Source organism: Lygodium microphyllum, chromosome 7 (assembly GCF_053477565.2).
Source record: "Lygodium microphyllum isolate KBCC chromosome 7, Lygodium_microphyllum_v1.1.10, whole genome shotgun sequence".
Lineage (NCBI taxonomy): Eukaryota > Viridiplantae > Streptophyta > Polypodiopsida > Schizaeales > Lygodiaceae > Lygodium > Lygodium microphyllum.
Genome location: NC_141141.1, coordinates 50,830,367 through 50,849,046, shown reverse-complemented (window position 1 = coordinate 50,849,046; position 18,680 = coordinate 50,830,367). Strand labels below are relative to the sequence as shown.

Sequence of the window (18,680 nt, the reverse complement as noted above, 5' to 3'; positions counted from 1 at the left end):
GAGTAGAAGACAGCTGCTTTTGAAGTTCCTCCTGAAGAAGATGCACCACCATTTCTCTGCTCCTCAGAAATTAGAAGAGCAATCAACTCCTCAAAATCAGGAAATCTTTCACGGACGGAAATGAATGTTCGGAACTGTGCATAATCCTTTCCTAGACCATTCAAGGTCACAGTAACTAAATCATCATCTTCCACTAGCGACCCAATGGAAGCAAGTGCATCTGCAATCTTCTTCACCTTCATGTGGTAGTCATTGATGCTCGTATTTTCTCTTTGCACATTGTGTAACTCTTGCTTGAGCTGCATTTTCCTGGCTTGCGTATTTGTGCTATACATTTTTGACAAAGTATCCCATGCCTCCTTTGGCGTACTTGCATCTTGAATATGCACAATCATAGAGTCTGAAATGCTGATAGACAGCCAGTACATAGCTTTCCTGGCTCTCTCATGCCATGCTTTACATGCCTGCATTTGCTGTTGATTGGGAACATCAGGAAGAACTGGTTCTTCTTCATTTCCTGCAACGAACTCCCAATATCCTTTTCCCATAAGGAAATTTGTCATTCTAAACTTCCATGCTTGGAAGTTGTTCTTGTCAAGCTTTTCAGTGACAATCTGTGAAAGAGAATCAGACGCCATTACAGAACACTACAAAAAAATTCTGTCACTGCAAAGAACACAGCTTCAGCCTCACAAGGGCAAATCTGCAAAACTGACGAAAGTGGTATTTGACCACACAGTCACTTCCTAGTGACGATTTTGCATCAACATGCAACAAGGATGATTCTATAACTCCCAATGTCTCTGCGCACAGGTATACGATGTAATTTCTACAGTAACTTTTCACCGACCTGTAGAACAGTGGTCGCACAGCATAAAACTGGGCCTTTTCCTGAGTGCGTGCAGAAAACTTCCGCCTCCAAAACAGGCCCCGAAATGGCCTTAAATCAAAAAAACAGAGCAACCATGGGCTAAAGCCCTCTCCCGCAGCATATACTCCCCTCTTGCTACACCGCGAAGGGCGTCTCAATCTGAGACAATGCACTCTTGCACTTTTTGGCTGTGCTACCTACAGAGACTTGCTCCCAAAACAGAAAAATGAAAGCAACACTGGTCCTCTTACCAGAACACCGCAAACTTGGTTTGCTTTCTTGAGCTCCTTACCACGAACAAGGCTCTGATACCATGTCAAGATTGTGGGAGAGAAGGAAGGAGTCTCACTTGTAGCTTTCTTGCTTGCACAATGGGGGAATACACACAAAGGTGGAGACTAAAAACAGTTTTCCTCTTCTTAATTGTGTAAGCCAAAAAGAACACTCATACAAAGAAATAGAAGAACCCTATAAATGGGTCTCAAACCAAACTCAACTAACTAAGGTGGCATACTAACTGAGCCACGAACTAGAGTAGATAAGGATAGCTGTCATCTAGCTATTATTCATTGGCGGTGTACCAACCGCATCTACAACTGACAAGTCAGTGACATAAATGCACAACAGTCACCCTGGCATATCACGAGTGGAGCTCGATATCTCAACACTCATACATTGACCAATAAGTGTAAACATAATGGTAAGAGTGATAATGACCACCATGGTAGATACTCACAAAGGTCTCAGTCTCGTGGTTAGTCTCACAATAAGTCCCGTGTTCGTAAGTCCTCTCTAACATATCATTACTGTGGGAATTAGTGTCATATTTGGCAACAATGCCATAAGATGTGCGATGATAAGCACAAAGAGAAAGGCAAGGGAAAAGTGTAAGAAAAGTCTGATGATCCCAACATTGTCCCTAGTAAGTTCAGTGTAAAGATTAAAGAGATAAATATACTTTAGCCTGAGTCAGAGGATGAGTATATCTTAGTACCTTTCTCTCTTGATGCTTCTCAATTGGCCAAAGCTTCATCAACATATTCTCAGTATGGGCTGCTTGATTCGGGGGCTTCTTTTCATGTTACCATGCACATGAATTAGTTTCAATCCTATCACAACATGACAGGTTCTCTGAGATTGGAAATTAACTTGGCATTGAACATTGCATTGGGGATGTACGGCTACACTTTCCTTCAAGCAACTCTTTCATTCTACATAATGTATGTCGTGTACCAACTTTGATCTACTCTTACAGCCATTTTCTTTATGCCAGATAGACATGTAGTCCTCATAAGAAGTTTGGAATTATGTGCATGGATAAGCCTTTGGCTCTTGTAAATTCTAATGTGTGTGGTCCCATGTCCTATTAGTCATTGGGTGGCGCAAAGTACTTTGTTGCATTCATTAATTATCATTTGCTTAAGGTATTGGCATATCCTATTAAGAAAAAATTAGATCTCTTATTTACCTTTTAGTGTTGGCTTGCTCTTTTTGAGAATCAATCTAGGCATAGGCTAAAACATCTAAGATCTAACAATGGGGGTGAGTATGTTTCTAAAGTATTTGAGAAGTTTTGTGGTGAGAGGGATATTAAGAATCAACTAACCACCCTATACACCCCGCCCTAGAATAGTATCCCTAGAATAGTATTACTAAGTGCATGAACATGACCATTCAAGAAAGAGTATATAATATGCTTAGTTAGGTTGGCTTACCACAGCATTTTTGGGTTGAGACCGTTACTACTATTATACATTTAATAAATGTATCCCCATGCACTGTTATTAATTATTAGATTGCAGAGAGAAGGTATAGTCTAGAAAACTTCCCTCCTATGTGCATCTTAGAGTCTTTGGATGTGAGGCTTCCTATCATGTACCCAAGGACAAATGCAATAAATTGAACCCTAAGCCTATGAAATGCATCTTTTTTAGTTATGGGGATACAAGTGAGATGGGCTATCGCCTATGCATCCACATCCTCGAAAGATCATCTACAACCATGATGTTATTTTCCATGAGGTGAACACGCATAAGTAGCTCGAACCAGTAGTGGAGGTATATAGGGTAATGTTTCAAGAGAAGCCGCTTGTTACCATACAACCAACTAAATAGACTATAACTAATGTTCTAATGGTTCATGATCATGATATCGGTGGATAGGATGTATAGGCCCCATAGCCTAATTTAAGATAGTCTACTAGAGATAAAAGTCAACCTGATTGGTTTGCACCCTCTATGGACTATGTTATGGTGATACATTCTAGTGAGCCCCTTACTTATGAGAAGGCTATGCATAGACGTGATAGTCACTCTCTAGAGAGGGCCATACAATTCGAGTTTGATTCACTACAGAAAAATCATACATGGAATTTGGTTTCTTTGCCTAAAGGGAAATATGCATTACCATGCAAGTGGGTGTACAAGTTGAAGAGTACCTCTAGATGCCCCAAGCCAACAAAGTGGGTGTACAAGTAGTTCCTTTTCCCAGAGGGAAATATGCATTGCCATGCAAGTGGGTGTACAAGTTGAAGAGTGCCCCTAGATACCCCAAGCCAGTATACAAGGCCAGATTAATTACTAAGGGATTTAAGTAGGAGCATGCATTGAGTTTGGTGAAGTATTTTCTTCCCTACTCAAGATGACTACTCTACAATTGGTTTTGGCCTTGGTTGTGTAGTTAGATCTGGATCTTTATCAGATGAATGTGAAAACGGATTTTCTACATGGAGACTTGCATGAGAATATATGTATGCAACAAGCTAAGGGCTTTATGAAAAAGAGGAAACACCTAATGTGCAAGGTGAGAAAGAGTCGTTATGGCCTAAAATAGATACTTAGGAAATGGTACCATAAGTTTAATACCTTCATGCATTCGTAGGGATACACTCGCAGTAATATAGATCCATGTCTTTACACAAAGATAGCTCATGATGGCAGTCTTATTATCTTAATACTTTACATCAATGATATGTTGATTGCTGGGAGAGCTCATGATGATTTGGATGCTTTAAAGACTCGGCTCAAGAAGAGCTTTGAGATAAATGACATAAAATAGGCCTCACATATTTTTGGTATGTGTGTCATGTGCAATTGCTCTAAGGGTCTCCTTTATATGTCACAATAAATATACATACAGAAGGTGCTTGAGCGATTCCATATAAAGAATGTTAAGCCTATTGGTTGTCATTTACATTTCCATGTGAAGGTCAATCATGCCAACCGTCCCCAATTAAATGAGTAGAAGGCTAAGATGACCGAGATTCCTAATGCATCCATGCTGAGTAGTTTGATGTATGCCATGATAACCACTTACCCTGACATGGCATTTGCAATGGGAGTTGTGGTGCACTATATAGCTATACCCGACTAGTGACATTGAGATGTAGTAAAAGGTATCATGAGGTACCTCAAAGACACAAATATGTACATTTGTTATGGTGGAAAGACATACTAGCCATGGATTACACTAACTCTGACTATAGTGGACATGCAAATAGTATAAAGTCCACATTTGGATATGTCTTCCCTTTTGTTAGAGATGTTTCTTGGATGTTCAAGATGTATGAATGTACTACCCTGTCTATTATTAAGGCAGAGTATATTACAATCGTTGAGGCTTGCAAGGAATACATATGATTAGGTCGAGATTTGAGCATTACTGTTACTTCTAAACTACATTCGAATTCTATGAGTGCTATTCAATCGGCCAAGAATCTAGTCTTCTATGCTTGCAAAGACAAAGCACATTGAGATGCACTATCACTTCATCAAGGAGGTAAATAGGATCCTATAGATCTACTCACTAAAAGTCTCATCTGAATGTTTTGTCTTTCTTAAATAATGGACATAAAATGAGATGACGTCTATGCCTCATCCTAATGTACTTTATATATATTTATGATGTCACTTTTTCCTTATTTGCTTCTTACTAACACATTCATCTTTAAATGGAAGGTTGTTAAAAATAAAGACATATATACTTATGTCACCCCATATTTGCTATGCAGTAACCACACCTATACACTGAAGGTGGTGAGCATCCATTACTATCACTTTATTATTTATTCTTTCACTGACTATTGAATAAGGAAAAACCAATCACACATTATGACTTTTAGAATTCCCACATCTTATGTATATCTCTTGCTCTCTTACTCCATCCTTTATAGCTCACATCTCTCTTACTTTCACTTGCTTGTACTTTCACTCGCGCTTCACCCTTCAAGTCTTATATAGTATTCTACGTGAGAAATTCAAGTAAATTTTTAGATTATACTCATATTTAATTATATCGAGACAAAAATTTGTACCCTTCTAATCCAAAGAATAGTAGTACAAGAGTTACTCATTCACATTTTTATTTATACTTTTATGAGAGATTGCTAGAAAACATTTGAGTATTATTTACGATAACATTTATTTATTATGCAACATATTAGGACTACTTATCATTTATCTTCTTTTGCACATCCAATATTATCAACATGCTTACGTTGATCACACACTTCATCAATCTTACTTATACTAATTGTAAGTGTATGAAAGAATGTGTTTATGATATGTTTTTCATAGATTTATTCAAAAGGATATTTTGAATGATACCATGCAACCAAACAACATACAAAAATAATTATATTTTAACATGTTAAATTCACACTCAAGAATGCTTCAAATTTTTCTATCATAAGACACATCCATTAGTCTTTTTCTTCCTTTTTGTTCCAATAATTATACTCCTTGTTTTTCTACACCTTTGCATATTCCTTCTTGTGAAATAAGAGAAAGTGCCCTTCATATAATAGTAGCAACAAAATAGAGCGAGTGCTACACAAATGTCTATCATTCAACAAGTCCTTTATGTTAAATAAGTCAATTGTTGCGGGTTATTAAATCAAGGCTTCTCAACATAATAGCCTTAATATTAGTATTAAATCATTAGCTATAAATCATGTAACCCATGATAAATTGTTTAGCTTGAAAAACATCATAAGTATTATGGTTACAACATTAAGAAAATTGATTGCACATAATAGGAGACACTATTGCCATTGCTCTTTAGTAATGCCAAACAAGAGTAATATATGTATGCCATGGTTCTCTCTTCATAGATCATTCAAAACACATTTTGTTGGATGATAAGGAATTTTCAATATCATGAAGACATATTAGCACATTAGCAAGGTTAACACCAAACAAATAAACATTACTTTCCATAGTTAGATCATGTACACTTTTCTTAAAAAATTGTGATGCAAATGGAATGAGTTGGATATTGCAAAATATAGCTTGATCAATACTAACTTCATCTACATCCATCATCATTCCTAAGAACACTCTTAAGTGTCTTAGGATGTTGAAGTGACCAACTGTAAAACTAGTGCTAATTAGGATCCATCACTAAGTTGAATTATCACAGTTCATAGATAACAAGGCATGATCATTCTTATAGTCACACATTTTCTATGAAGTGGAAGTATACTAATGTCCAACTATGTAGAGGCACAAATACCAACCCCCAATCCTTATTAAATTAATAGATACCTTCAATAAAATAATAAGCCACAGGTTTATCTAACTAATGCTACCATGGATTTGTGTAGATAGAGCTATCTGCCTTTGATTTCAAGGATTTCTTTTAATGTAAGTGCCTCCCACTCTTGTGATTATGCTTGGCAAAAGATACATAATAATATCATGTAACAAGCCTTAAATGTTTCCATAAACTTCGTTAACCATGTTGCATTTAAGCAACCATACTCTTTTGCCCTAAATTCTCACCTAATTCTTAAATAATCTCATTGGGAAACTTTGACAAGAGGACATGGCTGCCTTCATTTATTTTATGCTTTCCCTGGGCTCTCTTGAGGCTAGAAATTGGCCATTCTATATGATCTTGATACTAATAGGTGTTTCAAATGCCAAATCATCTAAACATATAGTTTGCAATGCATTAATCAATACTTCTAGACTTTACCTTTCCTTTGAATTCTTTTTCTTTCTTCAAAAAAAATTGCATGATATACATGTACGTTATCTAGAAACTAGCCTTTTATCTTGTCTAAGATCAATCTTAATCTAATTGTACACTCGATTTACAACATCCCCTTGCCATTTGCAGCAAGGCTAGTTTCTAGATAATGTACATGATGTACATGATATACATGTACGTTATCTAGAAACTAGCCTTTTATCTTGTCTAAGATCAATCTTAATCTAATTGTACACTCGATTTACAACATCCCCTTGCCATTTGTAGCAAGGCTAGTTTCTAGATAATGTACATGATATACTTGTACTTTATCTAGAAACTAGCCTTTTATCTTGTCTAAGATCAATCTTAATCTAATTGTACACTCGATTTACAACATCCCCTTGCCATTTGCAGCAAGACCATGTCAGCCAGCCCCATAAATATCAAAACGACATATCATATAAAACCACAAGTCCCACATGCATATTATTCTATTTCATGCATGCTTGTACTAGTGGTAATGTATGGTGTACATTATAGAAATGTCAATTTCATATCATGCTACATTGCAATCAATGAATACATGTTCATTACAAGTGATGGCCGATGGTTAGAATTAAGAATTAGGCTCATAAATGATGCACAATGTCTTCAAAGAAGAGAAATTCCTCTACCTCAAATGCTTGACATATGTGATTTATTCAACAATACTCTCCAATAAAATAGGTGAAGCCTTAGCAAAGTATGCTTCCCATACTTTCTCGATTTTGCTTTTGTTGCCATGGGGAATGCCTCATCTAGTAGCTCACCACCTTGAAAATCCATTCCAAGTTCCATTCAACAAAATCCAATCTAGACTTTTGTTTGACAAGAGGCTTACCTTTCTGATTAACCCAAAAGGAGAGACTTATATTCTAAGATGATAAAAGAAGTAAGCCATTCCTCCTTGAGGTGACATACAGTGGCATGTACACAATCAAGCTCATCCATAGAGAGTATGAAAAAAGTCAATTCAACCAAATGTTGACTTTAGATTGCACTCTCCAAATGGAGAGCTAATTGACATAATATTTCATTGTTTTTAATCTTCGCATAGTTCATAATTAGCCTATTAAAAGTATTTGCTCTAGATAACAAATTAAAGCATAAAATACCAAACCCAAGACAAGAATAAGAACAAAGAATACTCCCCAAAGAGGCAATGACTTCAACATGTTGTTGCAATGCAGTCTATTGGTAAGGACTTCGACTTGTAACCATGAGATTAAGGCCTTGAATAGAAACACATTCAAGTGGCTTTTGCATCTTGCAGCTTAAAACCTTAGGCATCAAATTGGGGGCCATTCATGGATTCATTGGCACACCCAACTCTTGGTCAGTTGCTTTTTCTTTTCATAAATCTTGTACGAGAACGTATTATGGTTGGGGGGGGAGATAAAATTATGTACAGGCTAATTTAAAAGGAACAATAAATTAGAGTACTAAAACTTCAAAGAAGGCCGAGAGACTTGAGCTGTTGTACATGTTCTGGAGGAAGAGGAGGAGGTGCCCAGTCAGAACCTAACATTTCACCATCCAAATCCTCCACTACATATTCCTGAGAGAAAATTCAGTAAGTTCTCAAAACAGACACTTTCATAAAAATTCAAAGTAAAGATTATTGCCAGGACACATCATCATTGGACCAGGTTTAGAGAAAATTGTTGCAAACTGAAATAGAAAACAAACAAACATTGCATCATAATAGCATTGCACTATTTTAAACAAAGCCACAATTTCCCCAGAGATCTGTCAATTCCACATTGCCACATCTGGCAGTTATATCAGACTTTTCTTCAGCTTTTCATAGCTAGATGTTTCTTTTCAGTTATAATTTTCATGCCTAACATTGAGTTTCCTAGGCTTGTGTTTCAGCTTTTTGGATGAGATACACTTCATCAAATGTACTGGTTTGGTGCCATAGGCCAGATTGGCCTTTCAGAGACGTCAATATATACTCTCTCTCTCTCTCTCTCTCTCTCTCTCTCTCTCTCTCTCTCTCTCTGTTGTTGACGGAATAAACCAAACGTAACACTCCAACTGAGAATGGCCATGCTCGCTTGCTCTCTCTTCTTTTTTGTAAAGATAAATGAATTAGGTAGTGAATATTTACATCAGACCATCAGGCCAACATGCTCTCTGTATCTCTTACTTTCTATTACATCAGACCATCAGGTCAGCATACTCTGTCTCTCTCACTCTCTCTATCACTAATATTTACATGAGGCCTACAGGTTCTCAAAACAACCAAAGCAACCTATTACATGAACAGTACTAATAGATCACACAGAAGGAACAACTGGACTAGAGCGAACAATCGCCAGCTAGGAAGCAGCAATATCCGGAAGAACCATGTCCGCTGACATCATAGAGGAGATTTGCCATAACACTAATCTACGCACATGGGCCACATGCCCATGGATGCCCGATGCTGAATCAAAAATAAAGGCATTGCCAGTACACCATATATGCCACAGGGCTGTCCATCCAAGGAAATGAAATAGGCAGGAACAATCTGAACTCAAAGAGAACAAAGAGGACATATTTCCCATAATCCACAAACAAACTGATAGGCGGTGCTGAGTCACCGAGGACCACACACGGGAAATGAAATTCCAAATCTGTCACGCAACAGGGCAGGACACAAAGAGGTGAAGCAATGTCTCATCGCACGTGGTGCAGAAAACACAACGGCCAGCAAAGCTCTTTAGGGCACAAAGCACTTTTCCCACTGGAAGGCCCCCAATGAGCAGCCGCCACATGAACACTTTTCCCTAATATGTGACCTTAGACTTCCAAAGCTGGATAAATCTTTCCTGTCACTTCTTTTTACTGTCCCTACGATGCCATAACCTATTCACTTTCCCCATGACCCATCACTTGGCTTCCACCATCTAATGATATATCTGATTAGCTGACCTTTTCTCAAAAACATCAAGAATCACAAACATCCAGTCATGCCAAGTATTCAATGGCTGTAACACAAGCAAAGGAAAGAAGCTCTAAAGACTCTCCTGTACGGATGACCAAATGTCCCTATATCCACGGGACACCCTAAAGTACTACCGAATAGGCCTAAAGGAATAAAGACGGAGCTGCCCAAGAATAACACCATCACTGACTGTCTTCAACCCCAACCTAGCCATCCGATTGAACTTGTCTCGCTGCAGATCTTTTGGTGGCGAATCCAACAACCTTGAGGAAGCCAGTTTTTCCCCTTGCAGCAAATTTTCCTCTTTACGAATATCTGGGGGACACCAAATTGCAAAACGAAGCATCTCTTGCCAAGAAGCTATCAAGTGAGAAAGGAGAAAAGACTAGGAGACCTTCAAAGGCCTCATAGAATTAAGCACATGCCACCAAGAAGCATGAATAACTGTGCCACCATGAGAGATGCCAGTCTTTTCTATGAAGAATTTGGCAATATCTGACCAACGATGATACTGAATACATCGACTCTGCAACAGGGATAGCCTCAAAGCGGCCATATGCAAATTAACATCTAGCAAAGCTGCACCCCCCATCCTTTTCGGAGTGGTTACATACTGCCATGAGATCCATACCTGCCCCAAACGATTGCCTTTCTTTTTCCAAAGCATAAATTTGATAGGTTGAACCAAATCCAAAATGGACTTCTTAGTCCAAGGAAGCAATGGCAGAAAGAATGAGATCATACTAATCATAATGCATTGAGCCACTTTTGGTCTAACATGTAGTGGCCAACTCCGAGATTTCCAGTACATGAACCGGTCATGAATTCGAGAGGCCATCCAATCCAACAAGGCACAGGAAGCAACCTCCACACTAATAGGATATCCCAAGTGTCTGGTTATATTACCCCTTGCGATCACAATTCCATTCCAGCCCAAGGCCTGCAGATCATTCTCTGTAAAGGAGAGAAGGGTGGATTTCTGAGTATTAATGTGAAGACCCGATGCCAAAGCAAAAAGATTCCATGTCACCATTGCCCGATTAACATTAATACGATCTGCCTTAAGGAACATAAAAGAATCATCAGCCAAAGATTGACCCACAAGCTGGTCACCGCCAGGAAGAGATAAGCTAACTATCTCACCTTGAGCTACCAACTTATCCAATAATGAGAGCATGGGGTGAGTTACCAAAGCAAACAGCAAAGGGCTGAGAGGACAGCCTTGCCTAAGGGATCGAGACAAGGCAATTTCCTCCGTAATCCCTCCATTAAGAGCAATATGGGCCACAGCACCTTGACTAATGGTATCAACAAGAGAAATCATACGGGGCCCGAAACCCATTGTAGACATTAATTGCCGCAAGAAAGACCAGCTGACATGATCAAATGCCTTCTCAATATCTAGCTGAAGCATAACAACCTATTGGCTAGAAGCTTTGGCATAGTCAATTCCGAGCTGAACATTCAAAATGTTCTGCATTATATTCCAACCTTTAATAAAACCATATTGACGTGGATGAATGAGGTGCGGAAAACTTTCTACAATCTGTTGGCAATAATTTTGGAGAAGATTTTATATAACGATCCCATAACAGAAATGGGTTTCCATTGTTTCAAAGAGGTCGGAGAAGGAACCTTGGGCAACAACCTAATGACAGCAATCTTCCAATCCGAAGGTATCATACCAGAGTTCCACACCTGCTGACACAAGCGAGTTAATGGGTCCTTAAGCAGTTGCACGTGGACTGAAAACAGCTCATTAGGAAGCCCATCCCAGCCTAGACTTTTCCTTCGAGGCAAGTGAGACAACACTTCTTCCACTTCATCTTCAAAAATAGCAGCCTCCATTAAATTCACCCATTCTGGTTTGACTTGATTACTAACCACGTCACAAATATATGTTCGAGCAGAGAGAACAGCATCAGAAAGAATCTCTTGCGGACCCAACAAGGCCCTATAAAATTCAATAGTCATCCGAATAATAGAGACAGGATCAGTCACCATATCACCTTGCCCATCCTTTAAGCGCACAATATTTTCGCGAGCATATTTCTGATGCAAACGAGCAAAAATTTGATGAGTTTGATAGTAGTTATCATTTAAAGCTTCAGCTCTGGCCAATAGTTTGTATTTTGTACATTCCTCTTCCTGAAGAGATTGGACCCTGCCTTTGAGCCATTCAATGCATGTGAGCAAGTCATCATTGGAATCCCTAGTTTGACACACAAACAAGGAATGAGCTAATAAGGATTGAACATGCTGCAACGAGGAAGCATGCTGAATACCATATTGTCGAGATAATGCTCGCGCATTATCCCTAAAACCGCCCATGCTTCCATCTCTATAGATAGGACCCTCAAGGTAAAAGAGGCTATCAATTGCTAAACACCTTCCAAAAACTGATTTTGTTGCAAAAAAGATTGATTAAACCGAAGTGGCCAACGGGCTAAGAGAGCCTTAAATGCACGAACAGGTTTGTGGCTCATTTCCAAGACCAAAGGATAATGATCTGACAAAACATGTTGTTTTTCCACACGTATATCGATGACTGCAGAAAGAAAAGAGTCACTTTGGCAAATGTATATCCTATCCAGTCTAGCCCAAGTGTTTAGATGCTGAAAAGAACAATAAGTGTATTCAGCTTGTGATGGATACATCTAGGACCACATGTCCTATTTCAAAGATGCCGCTGCAAGAGCATCCCAAGCCTATCTCTCAGGACCATCCATAACCGAATGCGGAGAGGTCGTCTGATCTGCAGAAAAAAAGGAGTTAAAATCGCCCATGACAAAACCTTGATGGGCCATGGCAAGGCATTGCAGGTCTTCCCAAAGCTAACAACGTTCCCTTGCATTAGAAGGAGCATATACACCTACAATCCACAAAACCTCACCCTCATAAATGATCTCAAGAATCAAAAATCTACCACGAGAGTCCTGAGAGACCAACAATGGTTGTAGGGAGGATTTGACAGCCAACATAACTCTCGATCTGTGCAGAGGACGACCACTAAAGAAAACTGCATAATCCTTATATACATATGAAGATCCGGCCAAAGCGTGCTGTTTATGCTCCACAGCAAAAAAAACATCCCATTTTCCAGCTAGTACCACTTTCCACAACCAATACTGCTTTTTGCCCAAAGAAATACCTTTCACATTCCCGAGCAATTTTCACAATGAATCACAAATGAGAAGAACTACTAAACCGCCACTTTCCATTTCCCTTTTACATCAATAGCCTTGGCAGCCTGGAATCTCTCCATTTCACCTCGAATAACATCAACAAGATTTTCCCTCTGCAAGCCGGCAATGGAAGCACAAGAAGGGAAGTGCAATTGCTGGGAGCAGAAAACATCCCAAGGAGGCACAAGCCTCCCACACGCATCGAAGCGCAAAGCAGAATCAGAAGACCTTTTATCTTCTATTGCCGGAGCACGCAAAGATTGGGGTTTCATATAAAAACCCCTTTCTCTACATTGAAAGGTTTGAGTGATTGGGGCTGGCAAAGGATGGACAGGAGTGGAGCGAGAATCCTATCTTGCATTATGACGAACCACAGTGACCCAGGAATCCCCCTGAAGAGGCAAATTCCACCCACCCACAAGCGAGGCACGTTCCCCGTCACCATGAGAAACATCCTTCTTGCCTTCATTGCAACCATGTTGGGAAAACTACTCAAGATCCACCATGGGCTTCTGAATCATCTGCTGAGGGAGGTGGTCATGCATTTCCATATCTGGGTCTATAGGACATTGCCCTACCTCCATATTTTTGTCGCATTCCAAAATAAAATGGCCCAACTGGCCACATCTGAAACAATGTCCTGCAAAAGTATCCCATTTCAACTGATATACCAACATTTGTAACCCTGGAACCTCTTCGTCGGGCGAGGTTTCCCTGTATCCCAAAGCATACATACCCTATTCCGATTGCGGGAAGCCAGCCGAGATTCCACCAAAACCTCCCCAATGGTTCTCAAAACCATAGGGAGGAATTACCAGAGATGCACAGGGAAATCCACCACCTCTACCCAAATTGGGCATGCCTGTCGCAAGACCTCCTGAAACTCAGCCATGGGCCTCCAAGACATGAACTAGTTGCCCATCCATAAACAAAGGAATCCGTTGCATAAGAAGAGCCTGTACTTTTACAAAGCGAAAAAGAACCTCAAAGAACCCCCTTGGGCCATCATAAATCTCTTGAGAACATTCTTGGCCCAACTGGAGCGAGACCTATATCAGTTATTCTTGAGCCACGACTCTCGAGGGACTTGGAGGCATTGGGGTCCACTACCCACAGACAGGCACAAATACTCTTTAGACGCCTCACACGATGGAAGAAGAGAACATTCTTGGCCCAACTGGAGTGAGACCTATATTAATTATTCTTGAGCCACGACTCTCGAGCAGCTTGGAGGCTTTTCAGAGAGCATTGCCCGACCACACCTATTACGTGCACCGTTGTATGGGAGGAGTATGCAGCTAGTCTTTATACTGTGGAGGGTCAGCCACCTCTTCCTCACCCACTTGAGCCTTGCCCAAAGACCACCACTTTCTTTATAGAAAGTAGGGTCCGAGAGGCCATTGATAGACTTAGTAGAGGAAAGGCACAAGATCATGATGGATTAGTAGCCAAGCACTTGATCCATGCTAGAGATTTGGTGGCAAGATTCCTAGCTTACATGTTTAACAGAGCCATGTGTGAAGGCCTACCAAAAAGCTGGAGCACGAACACTATTGTGCCCATCCTCAAGTCAGGGGACCCTACTCTACCCAGTAACTATCAGACTATCATGGTTGGGCATACATTGGCTAAGCTATATGCTTCCATCCTTGAGCATGAGTTAAGCAAGTGGGCAGAGATGTGGGGTCTTAGAGCACAGGGACAGGCTGGCTTTAGGAGAGGCTTCTCCACATTGGATCACATCCTCACACTCAGAGAGATTATTGAGGAGGGAAGGGCCCATGGCCGACGAACCTACTGCTGCTTTGTGGACTTCCGCAAAGCCTTTGACACAGTACTGAGAGACAGGCTGATACATAGACTGCATGCCATGGGAGTACCGAAAGAGCTCAATTGGGGTATTTTGGTACTGTATGAGAGAGTTGTGGGCAGAGTCCGAACACCTGAGGGCCTTTCGGCACCTATTTACTCCACCATTGGGGTGAAGCAAGGATGCCCCCTCTCTCCGACATTATTTGGCCTATACATTGATGGGATTGCTTATTACATTTCACAAGAAGGAGATAGAGAAGCTCCACTAGCTGGCACTTGGATACCTCTCCTATTGTATGCAGATGACATTGTATTGATAGCTGACTCTCCAGAGGGTCTACAGAGACACTTGGACGCATTACACTCCTATACTTGGGACAGTGGGCTTTCAATGAACCTTGGTAAAACCAAGGTGATGGTATTTAATACTACACCACAGTGGGTCAAGAGATCAGAGCCTAAATTTACATATGGATCTAAGGAACTGGAGTATGTGGATTCTTATACATACTTAGGAGTCTTATTCACAGGACCCACCTTTTCCATGCAAGAGGCAGCAGACACTAGACTGACTCGCGGATACACAGCACTAGGTGGTTTGGAGAGGATGTGCTCATAGGTGCAATTCCATGAACCCCGCACCAAGGTATGGCTCTTCGATACACTGGTCACATCCACAGTACTTTATGGAGTACAGATATGGGAGCCCAATCTTGACCACCATAGCAGATCAGGGCGCACTTATGATGGATGGAGGTCGATGGAGAAACCCCTAGTGTCCATGATATCCAGGATGATCAGATGTAAGGCCTCAGTACCACATGAGATCATCAGAGCCGAGCTAGCAGCTACACCGATTGTGGTAGAAGCCCTCACCCAATCGATCGCATACATACATAGCCTATGGGACTTACCCAGACACAGATATGCACGGTTGGCCCTCGAGTCCTCCAGGCAACTTGCCAGAGAGGGTGATACTTCATGTTGGTATGCACAAATGTCTGCTTGGTTTGAGCTGCATGGCTTTAGCATGGACAAGTTACCCCCCTTCCAGTACTCGATGCACCATCTCTTGATCTGAGCAAGTTAGAGATTTGCAAGATCATTAGGATGGATCTTACCCAGCTGGATATCAGGCGGACATGGCTGATGCCAGGGCAGGAGCTAGGGACAAAGATGGCTTTCTACCGTGAGTTTCCTTCACACTACTGACGATGGATTCATTGTTCGCCCAAGATACATGGACATCCACCTTTACCATGGGATCAGATGTACTATTGGCCAGTTGCGTACCTCCTCACATCAGTTAGAGATTGAGACCGGCAGATATAGATCCATCCCACCAGAGGAGAATATATGCCAGATATGCCAATTAGAGCCAGAGACAGAGAAGCATTATATATGCCACTGCCCAGTGTATTATGAGGTCCGTGGTCGTTTCCACTGTCTCTTTAGAGACGGATTTGGACCACTGTCCAGAGTCATGGATTTTACCGATCAACGATGCCTTGGCCTCTTTCTTCTTGAGATAAGACGGCTTCGTGATATGCGCCTCAAGAGTATAGCTGCTCTAGGACACCGAGGCCCTTCGCAGAGGAAGCTCACAGACTTCTTTGCAAAGGAGACTCAGAAGACTTCAATACAGTTACAGCCACAGTCCACACAAGAGTCTCTCCCACCGCCACAGTCCACACAGAGACAAGGAGTATTGATTGATCGAGCCATTCAGCTTAGCCGATCCAGACATCCTAGGCCTCGACGCACACACCGACGACACCTTCATAGGCGGATACATGGGATTATTGCTCGGGCTAGAGCTAGGCCCTCCATACCCACATGAGATTGTACCATTTGGAGCTCATTGTTACTAGATAGAGCTCTATGTTTACACATAGCCATAGTTAGTTTCCTTTCTTATTTTGCTTTGTGCTACATATTTTGCCCATACAATTGTACCATCATACACATGATTGTAACTCATGGTCTCATAGGTCATTTTGGCCTTTTGTAGACGTTAATATATCATTTCATTTCTCTCTCTCTCGTTTGTTAACAGAATTAACCAGACATAACACTCCACTAACTGAGAATGGCCATGCTTTCTCAATGGACAATGAATATGGACTGCTAAAGGAATCCTGCACAGCAGTTGGGTTTTCTTTTACTTGTGCCACTGGCACCCACAGTGGATCTCCTCTCTCTCTCTCTCTCTCAAATGGCAGGAGTAAGCTGGGGGATGGCTCCCTTGGCTCATCTTCCTCAGTGGGCAGATCAGCTTGCCCTGAGGCTGCCAGCGTTGTCTGGGTGGCCATAAGTCTTTTCTGTCTGCATTTGTGAGTCATGACCAAAATGACAAAGCTATGACCAGACTTGGGCATGCTGTGACAAGGACAAGCCTCAAAGTCCATATTCATTGTCCATTGAGCTGGTTATCAGTTCCATCTGCAATCGTGTCTATGCTTAAACACCTGGTTTGAGAGCTTCTATCCAGTGAGATAGGACATATGACTAAATTGGTGTGAGTGATTGGAGTGTGGATGGCTTTCAGTTCACATTGGTGACTTTTGAGCAGGTCTATGTTTCATTTTCTGGTTAGTTCCTCAAATATGGTTTGGTGGCATTTGACATTAAGGCTCAGATCTCACAGTAAATGATCCAGTGGTTGATGAGCTATCAGACTGGCTTCTACAAAAGGGATTTCTAGATGTTTGTTCAAGTTTCCCTTGTTAGATCATTGCTAGTCAAAGTGTACCACGAATCATCCCCTCCCCTCATTTATCATAGTATGCAAATGGAATCTAGAAAGAGGCCAATGCAGAAGCCTTTTGTGGCAAAAGACAAATAGCACAAAATTTAGATAAGCAAAGTTCCACGGAGTAAAAGCTGCATGACTGGGTCCTACCTGTGGGAGCCTACTTGCTCAGAGACAACAGTGTGTGCTTAAGCCTTAGTGTCCATATGTGCCCCCAAGGTAACCATTTGTCATCTATTATAAGGTTTCTTGAATACAAAGAATTTTAGACAATTCATTTTTCATCATTTCTTGCACAACATTCTCAGACAAGGTTTTGGGCTCTACGACCATTCTACAGGAAAAAATCAGTTGGATTTTCCAGTCGTTACTTCGTCAATCACTGGGGCATTTCTTGGTTAAGAGCTTTAGCAGCTTTGAACATTGCCAACCACATTTATATTTTACCATCTTTTGTTATATGATATATCAAAGTCCCCTCACATTCATGGGCTTCAACTAACAGTGTTTAACACAAAAACTGTGTATATGGAAATTTACATACAAGATAAAGAGGAGACAGAGGCAGTAGATTTATTTACCTTTGTGAGCATTCGCTTGGCCAGTATATGATAATGGCGCTGCCATATCCTCTGCCCAACCATAGTTGCAACAAGAACACTGTAAAATATGCCAATGATTGTGAACAGAGCCAAAGCAATAAGACCCATTATCAGAATTACTGGTGCTCCAGCTTCTCCTGCACCTCCAAGGCAAGTACTACATTCACCTGCTGTTCCAGCACAGCCCTCCACACATGCTGGACAATCAGCCCACATGCAGAATGTACCAGACAGATGGCAATCAGCACATACCCTGTCCAAAAAAACAAGCTATCAGTTTTGTTTGATCTCCAAGATACAGGTAGACATTTAAGCCGATAACATGGCAGCAAATCACACTTCAGTGCAGCAAATCTGAGAGCAAAACATTTTTAAAGGCCATGATACATGATAGATACTTCTGTTTCTCTGATGTACAGAAAGGACTGCCACTGGAAAGAATGAATTGCAGTCTCCTCTCTGGTTTTAAATTATTTTTTGGTTAGTGTGAAATAGCAAGGTCTCTTTATGACTA

At 40.8% G+C, this 18,680-nt stretch overlaps 1 protein-coding gene and 1 pseudogene across 1 annotated transcript in view; one reads left to right on the top strand and one right to left on the bottom strand.

Moving 5' to 3' along the window:
* Positions 1-7,923: 7,923 nt before the first annotated feature.
* Positions 7,924-18,680, bottom strand: part of LOC148033433 (RING/FYVE/PHD zinc finger superfamily protein) — a 78,493-nt gene continuing 67,736 nt past the window's right edge. Inside the window, exons 6-7 of the mRNA XM_087681358.1 lie at positions 18,146-18,419; positions 7,924-8,441 (exon numbers count right to left, since the gene is read on the bottom strand). Of these exons, the coding sequence (XP_087537484.1) occupies positions 8,334-8,441; positions 18,146-18,419 (382 nt within the window). The 3' untranslated portion in view covers positions 7,924-8,333. The remainder of the gene's footprint in view (positions 8,442-18,145; positions 18,420-18,680) is intronic.
* LOC148033434 (uncharacterized) lies at positions 13,127-16,652 on the top strand (annotated as a pseudogene).